The sequence below is a fragment of the Nannobrachium achirus genome (assembly GCF_963921795.1).
Source record: "Nannobrachium achirus genome assembly, chromosome: 20".
In the NCBI taxonomy this organism is placed as follows: domain Eukaryota; kingdom Metazoa; phylum Chordata; class Actinopteri; order Myctophiformes; family Myctophidae; genus Nannobrachium; species Nannobrachium achirus.
Genome location: NC_137827.1, coordinates 10,439,289 through 10,455,565, shown reverse-complemented (window position 1 = coordinate 10,455,565; position 16,277 = coordinate 10,439,289). Strand labels below are relative to the sequence as shown.

The 16,277-nt window shown below is 40.6% G+C and overlaps 1 protein-coding gene across 1 annotated transcript in view; it reads right to left on the bottom strand.

The window, feature by feature from the left end:
- LOC308305924 (mitogen-activated protein kinase-binding protein 1-like) overlaps positions 1 to 16,277 on the bottom strand; it is a gene marked incomplete at its 3' end in the record, with an annotated part of 134,672 nt that overhangs the window by 31,615 nt on the left and 86,780 nt on the right. Inside the window, exons 12-16 of the mRNA XM_080750821.1 lie at positions 15,569 to 15,777; positions 14,631 to 14,722; positions 14,172 to 14,297; positions 13,723 to 13,793; positions 9,957 to 10,078 (exon numbers count right to left, since the gene is read on the bottom strand). Of these exons, the coding sequence (XP_080606947.1) occupies positions 9,957 to 10,078; positions 13,723 to 13,793; positions 14,172 to 14,297; positions 14,631 to 14,722; positions 15,569 to 15,777 (620 nt within the window). The remainder of the gene's footprint in view (positions 1 to 9,956; positions 10,079 to 13,722; positions 13,794 to 14,171; positions 14,298 to 14,630; positions 14,723 to 15,568; positions 15,778 to 16,277) is intronic.

Genomic DNA, 16,277 nt, shown 5'->3' with positions numbered 1-16,277 from the left:
ACAAAGCCGCAACCAATAAACGGCTCATAATGTAATAAGGGCTCATAATGTAATACATTTTTTAATAAAAACTCTTAATGTAATAATTAGCTCATAATGTAATAGAAAACGAGCGCATAATGTAATAATTAAAATGTAATAAAAGCTCATAATGTAATAATCAGCTCATAATGAAATAAAAAATACATTATTACATTATGAAGTTTTATTACATTATGAGCCCCCTATGTGGAGGTTAACCCTAACCCTAACCCATGTAACACATTATTAGATTATTACATTATTGAAAAATCAGTTATTATGTTATGCACTTGTTTTTTTTTATTACATTATGAGCTGATTATTACATTATGAGTTTTTATTAAAACATTTGTATTACATTATGAGCCCTTATTACATTATGAGCTGCTACTGTACATACTCCTTCACAGAGGAGAGGAGTCAGGACTAAAGTACAAAAAAAAATGCTAGTTGTACATACTGTACTGTAATTTACTGTAATTGTTACAACATTCAGGGTCCGGCTCCGGCAATATGGAATGCCTGAATGCCCGGGCTAAGTAGTACAAAAAAGAAAAGAAAAATAGACCTGCCTGACCTGGAATAGCCTATTGTTTATGGTAGGCTCAGGCTTATTTGCATTTCCAGCATTTAAATGTATGTGCTGTCAATGGGGCTACAACATATGACTGAAAACATAGAACATAAAAATAGCAGAAACAGGATTAAAAGAGTCTGAAGGTGGATTTTGCGACAGGCAACACTTCAAATATGCAAACACACATTGGAAGAATCCTGAGATTGTTCTCAGCATTGTACGATTCAATTGATTCGATCTGTAATGGTTCTCTGTATTCAGTCAGCAGGTAACCCTTCCCAGTTTCTTTATAAGGAAGCTACTGTATAAGCTAACTTTGAGCAAATTCAACTCAAACAACTACCAAGACAGAAAAAAAGAGAGGAAGGAACACCTATCTGTTTTTTGTTTCTTGTGTGTGTGTGTGTGTGTGTGTGTGTGTGTGTGTGTGTGTGTGTGTGTGTGTGTGTGTGTGTGTGTGTGTGTGTGTGTGTTTGTGTGTGTGTGTGTGTGTGTGTGTGTGCGCGTGTGCACGCGTGTGTGTGTGTGTGTGTGTGTTTTTAAGTGGTATATGTTAGGTTTTCATGGTGGGTTTTGTAAGGCTTGTCTTGGTGGTTTTTTTTTGCCTGCCACCAATCTGTATGGTAATTGAGCCTGTGATCATGTCCTACAAAAGCCATGTTTGTTCTGCAATTTTGTTTAGTCACCCTGATGAAGGCATTGTTTCTGCAACACTCATACAAAAAGACCAATTAATAAATAAATTATAGATCTCTAAATCCATAGTGAAAATAAGACAAAGAGCCAAAGGACTGATCTTAGATTGCTGTATTGAAGAGAGGAGCAGACAAGGAAGACAGACAGTGAGCTGCCATAGTGGTAGCGTTCTAAATCTCTCTCTCCCCACCACTAGCGGCAGGGTGAGAATTCTCTCTCTCCTCCCAGATGGAGGAGAACAGTATATAAAGAGTACAGTTTATGACAGTAAGAAGTCGTGGAACTTATTGATTCGTTCCCATATCATAACAAGGAAGTAACAGGAAGAAAGTGACACGTAGTGTTGGTAATTTTCCACCACTCGTGACTTATATCATAGTATCACAGTATATCAAAACATGATTACAGTCGGGGCAACCAAAGTTACTATGACCCGTAATCTATTAGCCTGAGCTTTACAGTATCCACAAAATGTGGTCTCTATACTGTGAGTTCAGTTCATAATATATAACCTTATATGGTCATATGAGCGTCATACACAAACATAGAATTATGTATCATAATTCTTATCTTATCAAACACGTAGGTGCAGTTCATGGCCCACACACTTTTGCTTTCGGTAGGGCATCAGATAAGGGGCAACATCAGATATTCACATTGTCACAGTACCCTCAGCAACAGGTAGAAGCCACATGCAGGAAAACACATGAACAAAGAATTTGGGGTAAAACAGATCATGTACTGAAAAGTCGTGGACAGAGGGAAAAACAACACACATAAGTAACTCCTTCACAGAGGAGTCAGGACTAAAATAGGACTAAAAACTCAGGTGGCAAATGCAGAATACAGACCAATAAAAACCTAATAACACATAAACAGTCTCAGTCACATAAACAGTATCAGCTGGGTTACCCAGATGCCACTAATATGGATGGGGGCAGGACATACAAACTAGTCCATATATATATAGACATCAATATCAGAAATTATTTCAAATTGGAAAAACTAAAAAAAAAAAAAAAAGGCAGCTGTCTAGGTATGAAGGTATGTCATGAGTGGTGGAAGTTGCTAGTTGTACATATTGTATTTACTGTAATTGGTACAAACCTTCCCGACATGGAATTCTGTTTCCAGAAATTAAATGCATTTGCTGTCCTTCCTTTAACAGTCATCACTATTGGCCTATCTGTAATGGTTCTCTGTATTCAGTCAAGCCAACTACCTACAGTTTAAAATTGTCCACTTTAGAGCATGATCCTGCCTGTGGTTTTTCCCATTTCCCTCAAGGCTTTCCCCCCTTGCCTGCCCTCAGTACCTGACCACCCACACACACGCATGTTGGCTCGGGCAGGAGCTAATAAGGAAGGGTGAGAGGCAGAGACAAAGAAAGTACCGTGAGAGAGCAGAATGGTCTAAAGGGAAGTGATTTTGAATTTGTTTCCTTCTGTTAACTTAAATTGAGTGAAGCTATTTTATAGTTAGTATACCTCCATAGTGTTCTTGATATTACGAATTGTAGATTTAATAAAAAAAACGAATCCCTTCTACAATTTTTCTTTTTCTTCTTATAGAATCATTCCACCCTGATTCAAGTTGCTGATCTAAGATTTGATCATTAGTCAAAAAATCGCGTGACATAAGTTAAATTAAATAAATGTATTGTAAAATAAAAATATACTGTGTTAAAAAGTATTTTGTAGCTACAATATTTAAACACTTAAACAATTACAAACAGAAAACATTCAACTACAATTGTTCTTTTTAAATTTATTTATTTTGAACAAAAACAAAAGAAAGGAAAAGAAGCATTCACATTCAGATTTTATGTAGAAGCCATCAGGACCATTTTCAAACAAAATAATTGTTTTATAATTGATGCAATAATTTTGAACAAAATGGCAAAAGCAAAACAAAGGCCTTTGCATAGTGGATAGGTAACAGGTAACATTGTATAACTTCCAAAAATGCTTATTAAATCAACAATTCATTAATAACAGAGTATACAAATGGCTACATTACCCAGTAAATACAAATTATTTGAAAAATTATTGCTCAACTCCAGTCCACTGTCATAAACGTGCAGTACAAATCATTAAAAGATTTAAACACCCGTGAAAATCACTATTAACCATCTATAAACATAATTTATACACACAAATGGCTGTTAGTTAACCTGGAAAGTTTAGATCCATATCAATCGGTAGTTATTAACAACAATCAGCCAATGTGAATAAATCATGTAAACCAACCCATTACAAAGAATATCAGAACATCTGCACTTTAACCAAACAGTTAAGGCTGCTGTATTCCTCAACTTGCTGTCATTCTCACTCACCAGTCACCATATCATATATAAAACACAATCTTTAGCAGAATAATCACGTGAACAGCTTTTTCTAAAGCACCTATGCATTAGGCATTAGGGCATAAATGGGCAACTGGTGGCCCGGGGGCCACCTTCACTTACTATCAGAATACTTATATACTTATAATTATTGATTTCAGCTGTTACAATTCCAACCTTCCAAACATTTCCCGATTTAATTACAATCTACACTACAGTATACAAGTAGTTGAATGACTAGTATAGTAGTATTAAAATCTTAGTATTTTTTATGTCCAACATATTGGTATTTAAGTTAATAAAAGTATAACTAAATACATTTGAAATTAAATCAAATTGTTACATTTTAGGATTCCAATAAAAAAAAAATCAGGATTCCAATTCAAAAGAAGCAAAAATAGCAGATCTACGTACATAGATCTCCTATTTTTACTTTTTACAACAATATGCAATATGGCCCCCTTGAGTGAGAAATATAGTGGCCCTCTTTTGTTTTTCTTTACATATCTACTGCATAGTACTGTGTTCTATTTGTCTGTCATTCAATGTTATATGAGATACTTCAATGGTTTCCAGTGGAAATAAGCTTAGTCTTTTCATGGATCTCCTTTTAGTAGACCTTGTACCAGTGAACTGTACCGTCATGAAACTGTACCTTTTCCTATGCAAACTTCTAATAAAGTCTTCAATCAATCAAAAAAAAACTCTCCATCATCGAAGTTGGGCATTTAATTATGTGAAGCTGAAGATTCTCAAGTGGTCTCTTGGATCAGGATGCCGTAGGGTCGAATGGAACCTTCCACAATCTTTCTCTCCTGCTGGGAAGAGAGATGTTCAGCAACAGGAACCAGCCAGTAGTTTTGGTTACCACTGCATATCTCTCTCTTTTCTGGGTTTATCCGGTTCTGCATGATGACCCGGTACGTGTTGCCGTTCTTGGATTTGAAATTGACTGTGTAGTGCTCAGCATAGCGGAGATGCGGTGTAGAATAAACACCTCGCCCGTACACAGCCCCAGCTCCTGCCTTGTAGTGAGACTGGATGATACCTTTGGCTCCGTCTATGCTGGTGCCGTGGTAGGAGACAGGCCATTCTCCAGGAGCAGAGTGAGACCTCCAGCCGTCTGGACCCAGCCAGGTGTTGCCATCGGGGTACTTGTCCAAAACCTTCAGGGCCATTCGGTACCAGCCCCTGGGCCGCTCGTAGGATACCCCGCCTCTTGAGCATGGGGTTGACTGAGAGGAATGATCAGTGAAATCAAAATCGTACGGTGGATCAAAAAACTCATCCATGTCCACAAAAAACTCTCTCTTAACCGCATCGTAAGGACGAAGATATGTGTTAACTAGGCCTAGCAAAGACCTAGTTAACACAAAGGGAGCGGTGATTAAGTCCCAAGGACTTAGTGTTGACGCAGTTAACACATCGTGACCAAGGACGGTACCGGTGAGGAAATCCAAAGGAGTAATGGCGGTCTTTGTAGATAAAACATTGCCCAGAGGTTTAACGTCAGCTCCCAGAAGGGCAGACAGAGCTTCAAATCGGACCTCTTGATCAACCATGGCTACAAGAATTTACTCCTTTACTGCGTGTGGATCTTCAAGTGTAGTCACTGTGTGGCTGTACTGTAACGTACTGTATCTGTGAGTGTTGAGCGATAACTTAAGAATCAACACACTTTTACTTTCACTTCACTTTCACACACACACACACACACACACACACGCACGCACGCACGCACGCACGCACGCACACACACACACACACACAGCGTGCATGCATGATGGTTTGGTCAGGAGCTAACAGAGGGAATGGGGAGGCAGAGAAAAAGAAAGTACCGTGAGAGTAGACTGGTCTAAAGAGAAGTGATTTTGAATGTATTTCCTTGTATTTACATGTTTGGGGTCATTTTAACATAGATCTACTAGTCTGTTTTAAGTGGCTTGATTCAGTATTTAGATGTATTCATTTTACCCTTCCTACACAAACCCGTTGCAACTTCAAACTCCATAAACGTATGCCCTACCTCACTCCTGTAAATGGTTAAAGGAAGGGACAACTTTAGATATTTACACCCTCAAGACCAAAGGTACACCTCACAGAAGGGGACAAAAAATAGAACAGAAGGGCACATAGGGCATAGAAAATACAGAAACCTCAGGGGGAAATACAGAAGGTAGAGGAATAAATCTCAGGCACAAATCTCATACTGCCCAAAAAGACTGAAACATTAATCAGTCTCAGCTGGGTTACCCAGGTATAACCAATCTGGACAGGGGCGAGGACAGGCACACACTGGACAAGAGCAGGACACACTGGGCATTGGCAAAGGCCATGATCATGACATAAATACAGTAATATCTCCATCTCCAAACGATTATCCAGAGTCGGTTGCAGGGGCCAACAGTTTCAGCAGAGAGCTCCAGATTCCTCTTTTCCAAGCAACATTTGTCACTTCCTCCTGGGAAATCCCAAGGCGTTCCCAGGCCAGTGAGGACATTTAAAGGACCAGTTCACCTGGGACAACCAGATCTTATTTTATTGTTGTTTCGGACATGATCAACACAATCCTGAGTTATTTTTTGTGTTCAATCTGTGTTTTTAGATATTTTCGTATTTGAGCATGCTACAAAGCGCTCAAACGTTAAATATCTAAAAAATAAAATAGGATCTGGTTGTCCCAGAGGTGAAATGGTCCTTTAATCCCGCCTTCTGGTCATTGGTCTGCTATGGGGTCTCCTCCCAATGGGACGTGCATTGTCCACTCTAGATACTACAAAATACTGTCTGCCCGCTACACTGGGAATCAGAGTTCATACAAACTGCCATAATGACCACAGCTAGCTACCGGGACACACTGGACATGGGTACATACAGTACATGACTTAAAATGATACAAATCTTCATAATAGGATGAAAAATCAGCTGTCCAGTCATGACATTATGAGTGGAGAAAGTTGTTGTTGTACATACTGTATTTACAGTAATTGATACAACATTCTGGGTCCAGCTCTGGCAATATATACAAATAAAAATGTAATTAAAAAATAAAAACAATAGACCTGCCTGACCTGGACTATTGTTTATTATAGGCTCAGGCTTGTTTGCATTTCCCCCCCCCCTCCCTCCCTTTTTCCCCACATCAAGGTTTTCCCCCCCTTGACTGAAGGCAAGGCTGACATTTCTATATGCAGGTTAAATGTGTTTTTTTTGTAGCTACAAAATTACAAACAGAAAACACTCAACTACAATATCTTTTGGTTTGTTATGTATTTAATTTGAACAAAATGAAAAAGGAACATTGTGTGAGATTTTATTTTTCTTCATACTTTATGTATTCATTTAAGAAAAAAGATTTTGAAAACAAATAGTTATTAATCATTAACTCCTATTAATCAGCCAATATGAATAAATCATAAAACAAAGCAGTTTAAACAAACAGTAAGGGCTGCTGTATTTCTCAACTTGCTGTCACTCACCATATCATAGACAAAACATTCTTTAGCAGAATAATCATGTGAACAGCTTTTTCTAAAGCATCTATGCATTAAGGCATTGCAGTGGCCTCTTGGATCAGGATGCCGTAGGGTCGAATTGCACCTTCCACAATCTCTCTCTCCTGCTGGGAAGAGAGATGTTCAGCAACAGGAACCAGCCAGTATCGATCATATTGACGTATCTCTCTCTTTAGCGGGTTTATCCAGTTCTGCATGATGACCCGGTACTTTTTGCCATTCTTTTTGGATGTGAACTCTATGGTGTACCCCTCTGCCTTGCTGAGATGCGGTGTAGAATAAACACCTCGCCCGTACACAGCCCCAGCTCCTGCCTTGTAGTGAGACTGGATGATGATTTTGGCTCCGTCTATGCTGGTGCCGTGATAGGAGACAGGCCATTCTCCAGGAGTAGAGTGAGACCTCCAGCCGTTTGGACCCAGCCAGGTGTTGCCATCGGGGTACTTGTCCAAAACCTTCAGGGCCATTCGGTACCATCCCCAGGGCCGGTCGTAGGATTCCCCGCCTCTTGAGCATGGAGTCGACTCAGGGGAGAAATCAGTGAAATCAAAGTCATAACGTGGATCAAAAAAATTGTCAATCTCCACAAAAAACTCTCTCTTAACGGCATCGCATGGACGCAGATCGTATGTTGACGCAGTTAACACATTGGGACCAAGGAGGATACCGCAGACAAAATCCGAAGGAGTAATGGCAGTCTTTGTAGAGAATCTATCCCGAGGTATAACATCAGCTCCCAGAAGGGCAGACAGAGCCTCAAATCGGACCTCTTTATCAAGCATGGCTAGAAGAATTGCTCCCAATAAAGCTCCAGGCAGTGGCTTGAATTAGTCTCTTTACTGGTCACAATTAATTTGTAAAACTGAAAATACAGAAATAGAAAACAAACATTTGTGTCAAAATTCAAAAACATGCATCACAATGTGCAAATTGAGCAACTGTAGTAGTATATGTACTAGTTAGTAGTTACATTCAATTAAAATTACACAAATAATTATTATAGATCTTAACAAACTTATGGTTTTAAGCTTTAAGAGCCAGATCAAAACAAATAAACACAACTTGAACTTACAGACTTATCCTGTCCAAGGCTTGAGAGAAAGGTTCAATATTGCATCAGTGTGCTCTTAACAGAGTGCTGGTCTGAGCTGAACTGGCTCAGAAACTAAGATAATCCCTAATCAACTCACCTGGTGAGCCTGACCAGCCAGGTGTACCATTACTAATTAGGCTAAAGCACATAACACACACAACACCACAAGGTGGCAGCAAATCACACTTAAAAGTAGACAGCACAGTGTGGCTTTACTGTAAGGAGTTGTACCTGTGAGCTCAAGAATCAACTCACCCACTTTTACTTTCAATGTATAGCCTTCTGTTTAAAAATGTACAACAACTACATCCTGTCCACCTGTTTCCGCAGGAGTTTACTGGAGATTATTTGGACCACACCTCCGGTTTAACAGCAGACATACAAGCTCACGTCGCGTCGCAGTTGCAGCCCGTTGTGAGCTTGTAAATCACACTCGGCTGCGGCGTCAGAAGCTCGGTACAACGTCTGCGCAATGCACTATGGGGCGTTGGAAACCCGTGGATACTGTAAATATTTAGAGGAACAGGTCGATATCATTGTGACCATGACAAAAAAGGTCTTCGCATCACAATGGACACACCTGTACTAGTCGGTGCTAGGTCAGTTGACCAGTGACCTAACTGGCAACCACGACACCAATAATGACAAGTGAGAAGTGCAACACCATGCCATCATGAGCAATGTACATGTAACTACTACCATAAAGTACAATACATTCAATGGACCAACAGAACCGTTAAAACCAATATAGAATGTATGCTGTTATTCTAAAGAGATGGTAACAGAGATGAACAAAAATAAATACACCACAGCACAGCCATACTGGAATATAAGCAATAACAATAGGACCCACAAACTGAACAAAGCAAGGAATGAATAGTACAGGATGAAGGACCAAACTATATACTGTACATAGTACATACGGCACCTAACAAAATGAACAAAATGAACAAAATGCCTCATATAACAAACGCAGGGTTTGATTTGCATGAAACTTTGCTACTCCTACCGATTTTGTCCAAATCTTAAAGGAGTAGTTCACCCCCAAAATGATTTTTCTCTATTGATTACTCATGGAGAGTAGAGTTCAATAATGTTTTTTGGTTTTTGTCACATTCCTAAGACAAAATTTTGATTCGAGTAAATTTACCCCCATTGATTCCGGATGGGGACCCGTTTCGGGTAAATTTATTGTTATCACATTTTTGTCTTAGGAATGTGACAAAAACCAAAAAATATTATTGAACTCTACTCTCCATGGCATGAGTAAACAATAGGAAAAAAAAGTCATTTTGGGGGTGAACTACTCCTTTAACCAAATTGGAACAAAGACGTATCTGTGTTTTTTTTTCCATTTTGTTTGACTAAGATTGACTTTCAAAGTTTGTGGGAGGGCCACTTTGCACATAATGCCACAACTCACAAGCCCTTTTTCTAGTTTGTCTTGTTTTGTGCTTTTTTCCCACTATGGAAATAAGGCCTTGGTTTATTTAGATTTTTTTTTCTTTTTTTAGATATCATATCACCAAATAAAATCAGTAGTAATGTATATTTAGGTGTGTCTTACTATATTGTGAGCGCACGCACGCACGCACGCACGCGCACACACACACACACACACACACACACACACACACACACACACACACACACACACACACACACACACACACACACACACACACACACACACACACACACAGTCCTGACCTGAGGCTGCGGTCCTGACAGCCAATGGCAGCGTACTTCCTGGTTGCGTCGACGTCCATGTCATACAGGGTGGTCTTCCTCACCACGTGCTGAGTCCTCCGGAACTCCAGACCCTCCTCCGTCTGATAAAAACCACAGAAGAAGAAGAACAACAACAACACCACAGACAGGTCAAAACATCTAGGAAGTAGAAGAGGAAGACTTCAAACATTCTGCTACGGAGGGGAGGGGGTTGTGAGCTTGTAGATCTCCTATTTTCACTATGTTTGCTCCATACAGGGCCCACAATGCCCTGTGTGGGCTGTGGGCTGTAAAAAAACATTCATGTACTTAAATATTGTCGCGTGGGGTAGAAACCTTGTATGTTACTTTTCAGGAAATGGAAAGAAACCTCTTCAGACAATGTGGAAACAGACGATCTACAACATACATGGTCAACTAGGGTTGCCACCCGTTCCGTATAATACGGAATCGTTCCGTATTGGACAATTAAAAGATGCGTTCCGTATTGAACCAATACGGAACGCGGTTTGTTCCGTATTTAACCAAATGCCCCATAAAGGTCTGTCACACCAACCTCAACACAGAATTTAACAATAATGAATGAAATAAAACACAGGAAAAGACAGCAAAAGTCGCTGTGGTGCGCGCAGCGCTCTACGCTCTCCTGTCCTCTCCTCTCTGCTCTCTGCTCATGCACTGCATGTCGCTGTCAATCACCGTTGCCTAGTTACAGTCAGTGAGATCACTGAACTTCCTCCAGATGCACACCGCGGTGACCGCACGCTTTAAAAATGTCGTCTGAATACAATACTCCACCACCTCAAAAAAGGACAGAAGCCTACAAAGGTACAGACGCGAGTGGGAAGAAACAAACCCGTGGCTTGACAGCGTCAGTGAAGGTTGCTTGCCAAGTGGAGAAAAATAACATGCAGTTGCCAGGTCTGATAATATAAGCCATGTTGGGCTAGGTTGGATAAAATACCATGCAGTGTTGCCAAATCTGACTATTATAAGTATTTTGGGCTCTTATTTCTGTAAAGTTGCTCAGGTTTAGGCTAGTGAAGCCTATTCAGCCTAAAGTAAAACATGTTTAATCTTCGTTGCTAATAAAGCACTTTAAACTTTAAGTATATAACTTAATGGTTTCTTGACTACCTTCTCTTTACTGACCACCAAGTGACCCAATACAAGAGCCAGGTTCAAATCATTCATACATTGCTTTATTTCATACAAAATTAACTTTTCATATTTTAGAAACAATTGGCCACTTCAAACTGCAAAACAATATAGGTTATACCATGTTGTGTGTTATAGTTATAACTATTCTATGCATTTCATGGGTTTGGGACTGCATTTTTTCGCCGGCCGGCGGCTGTGCCACGCGCACGGAACGCATGCACCGCGTGCCCGGAAGAGGTGTTCCTTATTTCAATTTCTGAAAGGTGGCAACCCTATGGTCAACTGGCGGCCCAGGGGCCACATGCGGCCCCCACCTTCACTACCTGCGGCCTGCAGGTTAATACCAGAATATTGATATATTACTGATTTAAGCTGTTATAATTCCAAACATGACCTGCTTTAATTCCGTCAGTCTATATTAGTAGCTTAATGACTAGTATAGTAGTATTAATGTATTTTTCTTATGTCCAATGTATTTGTATTTAGGTTCATAAAGTTAACATGAGTATATAACTAAATGCGTTTGAAATTAATTCAAAATGTTACATCTCAGGATTCCAATTCAAAAATAACCAAATAATTCAGGATTCCAATTCAAAAGAAGCAAAAATAGCAGATCTACAAGCTCAAAATGCATCGCGCTGAGCTTGTAGATCTGCTATTTTTGCTTCTTTGGTATGAGATACTAGAATGACAAAGTAGGACGTTGCAATATGCAATGTGGCCCTCTGGAGTGAAGTTGGAAATATAGTGGCCCTCGCCATCATCAAAGTTGCCCACCTCTGATCTACAAACTACATTATCAGAATATATACATATCCCTTACTCTCTCTTTAAGGCTGAAATGTGTTTCAGGTCTTGCCTGGGGATTTGAATCTGTAAAAACAGAAGCCCTGGTTCTTGGTGCAACACTACTGTCAGCCAGTAGGTGTCACACCGACACCAGGGTATACACAATGTCTCAATAGAGCATAACGGTTTACTGGTGCCTCTTAAAATCTCCCATTCATTTTCCCCACAGACTTTTACAAAAATATTTATAACAATTATGTTAAGCCTAGAACCAAGCCATCCAAGATGGCAGTGGATCATGACCACAAAACCTTTGATCCTAACATATTTTAATATTACATTATTTGATATACTACACAATGTTTCACAATGTTCTTTTCATAGAAACAAAGGTTTCATGTTCATGATTCACTGCAGAACCAATCCTGTATGGCTTGGTTCTAGGCTTAACATAATTGTTATAAATATTTTTGTAAAAGTCTATGGGGAAAATGAATGGGATATTTTAAGTGGCACCAGTAAACCACTTCCGCTGCGATGCTCTATGGAAGAGTAGGGAGACCACCTCCAACTGTACAAGCCGACCCACGGCGCTGTGGAGCTTGTAGATCTACTGCTGTTGGATACTATTGCTTTGTGAAAAATCTAGAATGATTTAGATTTAATTTTTCTTCTTTTTTCACAAAATCTTGTGAGGAGAGGAGAGGAGAGGAGAGGAGAGGAGAGGAGAGGAGAGGAGAGGAGAGGAGTGGAGTCCCTCCCTGTTCAAAGCTCCAGGGACAAGAGGCTCAGTAAGTGGGACACACTGGAACAGTGTTTAACCAGGAGATCAGCTCAACACATAACTACTCTTACTTTATATAGTCTCTGTAGGGTGGAAACCACATATCAGGCACGTGCACATACAGACATCAAAGGGGGCTTGAGCCCCTGTCCTTTTATCCATCTATAAAAAGTGCCCTCTCCAGACCATCAATGCAGTTTTCACCATGGTGAAAGAAAAGCAAATGCCCTCTTTCCATGCCATACCTGAATGCAGCATTCAAGAGAATTGCCTTGTCCAAACTCTCCAGAACTTGAATGCAGCATCTTATGTTGAAAGAATTGCCTTCTCTGTAGGAATCTATGCCGTTACGCCACATCTCCTGTATCGACTTGGATACGCTTAGTTTAGTGTGGTATCAATCAAGTACCGAAAATAGCCGACGTGTTGTGAGCCTGGAAGTCTGCTATTTTCATTATTTTCACCAAAAGCCCCATCTAAAAATGTCAGCCCCTGCCTAACAATCTCTGCACATCCCTGCTGCATTATGTCTAAAAACTGTTCAGGATCAGGATTCTAAAACAGTAAAAGTAGCAGATCTACAAGCGAGAGCTCGCGATTCTGCTCCTTTTGTGTGACTCTGTAGTATGATCAAATATTGCGTTAAAGGAGCTATAGTCAACTTTTTCATTGTAGGGCCGACACTTTGTTTACATCCTAGTCTGACTAGAATGTAAACAAAGTGTTGGTCTGACTATGGCCAAAATGATTATGTTATCATTATTTTACACTTTTTGTGGTAATTTTTTTATAGAAACACATATATGAAGCTTATTTTTTTATAAATATATTTTTTATAAATAAATAATATTTTTATAAATATTATTTTTATTTTAGCATCCGTTTTTCAAGAAAAAGTTGACTATAGCTCCTTTAAAATGTTAAAATATGGAAAAGCATTTCCCTAAGGGGAGGGGAGAGGAGAGGAGAGGAGAGGAGAGGAGAGGAGAGGAGAGGAGTAATCGATACCTTCTGAGCGGTGCGGAAGTAGATGCTTTTATCGGCTCCACAGCTGATCAACCTGAGCTTCCCCTCATTGGCTGCCAAGACAGGGAGGATAAAAACACAGCTCTCATTGGTTGACAAGACAGGAAGAAGAAAACACAACTCTCACATATCCAATATATTTTTTCAACACAATTAAAGATGTGGAAGCTATTTTTTCTTCATTGTGTTTCTATTTCGACCAGCTTTTGTCGCGTTCTGTCATGTTGATCGAGAAGCATTAGGATTGCGTCCTTGGCCTCCATGTTCCATGCTTCCGTTTCTGCATCTCGCTCACGTCTTTCTTTTGACTGATTAACTCTGCTGTCAGAGTTAAGGGGAGACCTTGAAATGTAAAGGTTTGAGAAACACTGATCTATTCTATACATTGACTCAAGTACTGGGGTTGAGTACTCATCCATAAGCGGACTCACCAGCGAATCTCACGGCCGTGATGGAGGAAGAGTGTTCATCCATGGTCTGCACCAGTCTGTACTCTCTGTCTGCATCCAACACATGGATCAACCTGTCTCTGGAGGCTGTGGCTAGCAGACTGACCCCTGAGAGAGACAGAGAGAGAGAGAGAGAGAGAGAGAGAGAGAGAGAGAGAGAGAGAGAGAGAGAGAGAGAGAGAGAGAGAAGTCCTGTGTGAGATAAGCAATAAAGCCCTTTGCACACAGGACAGTTGCGGTTTTTTTTCCGTTTGCGGCATTAATAAAACGCATTGGATTTGGTGTGCAAGGCTGTGCGGAATCGGCGCTGCGGATCCAAAAAGGAGTCATAAAAGGAGTGATGAGTTTTTTACCGCATGCGACAAGACGCACAAATCGAACTGTGTGTGTGTGTGTGTGTGTGTGTGTGTGTGTGTGTGTGTGTGTGTGTGTGTGCATTACCAGTCTCAGGTTTAGTGTATTCCAGACAGAGGATCTCAGAGTCGTGAGCTTGAACGTTGAGTATCTCCTCCATGCTCTCCACATCATGGATCCTAACACACACACACACACACACACACACACACACACACACACACACACACACACACACACACACACACACACACACACACACACACACACACACACACACACACACACATCATAAGGCGCAAACAAACCAGTCAGCTCTATATGGGCACAAAAGGATGGGCATGCCCATATACTGATGACATCAGGGATCTCCATATGTGGGCATGAAAGGGACAAGGACTGACAGATAGTACAGGTGTGAGGGCCGCACAGTGTCCCAAAACTCTTCAAATTTGCCTTGGCCAACAAGATATCAGATAAACCCCAATCAATACCGAACTGTAGACCAAGTAGAGAGACCTTGGGGATCCATTAAAGAGGTGGTGCCATAGTTTTGTACCTTTTCTGGTTTTCATGTGTCTAGGAGGTTGACAGTACTTCATTAGACCCCCTGGTGTGGTTGTTATGAGCAATTATGCATTCTCTTTTCATTTGGGTTTTTAGTTGGAGGATGCCACCTGCTGGGTCAGACGTGCCGTTCCAAACGTTCCAGACGTCCTCTGATGTACTTATTACATCAGAGAATCAACTCCCCTAATTACCATTCACCCAACACAAGTGGGTGTGGCTAACTTCAGCTGGGTCACCACCACCCACCATGACAACCACTCATACCAATTAACTGGTGGGTGTGGCCACATAAAAACAACATTTAAACTCTTTCTGTACACTTTTTTGGAAAAATTCTTCCTCCTAGTATAATCATAATAGTAGATAATCATGTTTTATAGACGGGAAAATCATGGCACCTGCACTTTAAGTACATAATGCCATGTAAAAGTCTTCCATTAGGAGTGATGCTCTACCTCAGTATTCCCATGCGGTCTCCGGAGGCCAGGTGTCGCCCGTCAGGGCTGACCTTCAGGGTCCTGATCCCCGCCCTGGTGTCCGAGGCCCCGCCCCCTTCCTGCCCCGCCCCCTTCTCCGCGGGGTTGGATCCCCCGCCCACACCCACGCACTCCACGTCCAGCAGACCCGAGAGGTTGTTGTCCACGTAGATGATCTTCTGGAGGTCCTGATGACAGAGAGACAGACAGAGATGATGTATATGTGTGTCTGTCTTAGGACATTAACGACTTGTGATTCTTGCAAGTCGACTCGACTCAGTAAAAAGTTGAGTTGAAGTCGACTTTATCGTTTGATGACGTCCTCACATCACACACGACACCCCAATTATTTTGGGGCGTCCTCAGATGATTAACTTAATGTGAAACATTGTTTTCTCACTCAACTGTAAACAAACCAACATAAAGTTTAAGTGTATAGAGGGTATCTTCACATTTCTAAAGTGCCAATTTAAGGACTTTTTAATACCTCTAAAATGGCAAATTAAACATTACAAATTGTCAAATATAGAGGCTGAAATTGTGAAAATAGCCGATCTACATGCTCACAACGCCTCGCGAGCATGTAGATCTGCTATTATCACAATAGAAAGTATATATTTTTTTTTTACTTCAACTTTCTCTGGTGTGAGTCGACTTGTGTAATGAAGTCGACTGAGTCGGCTTGTTG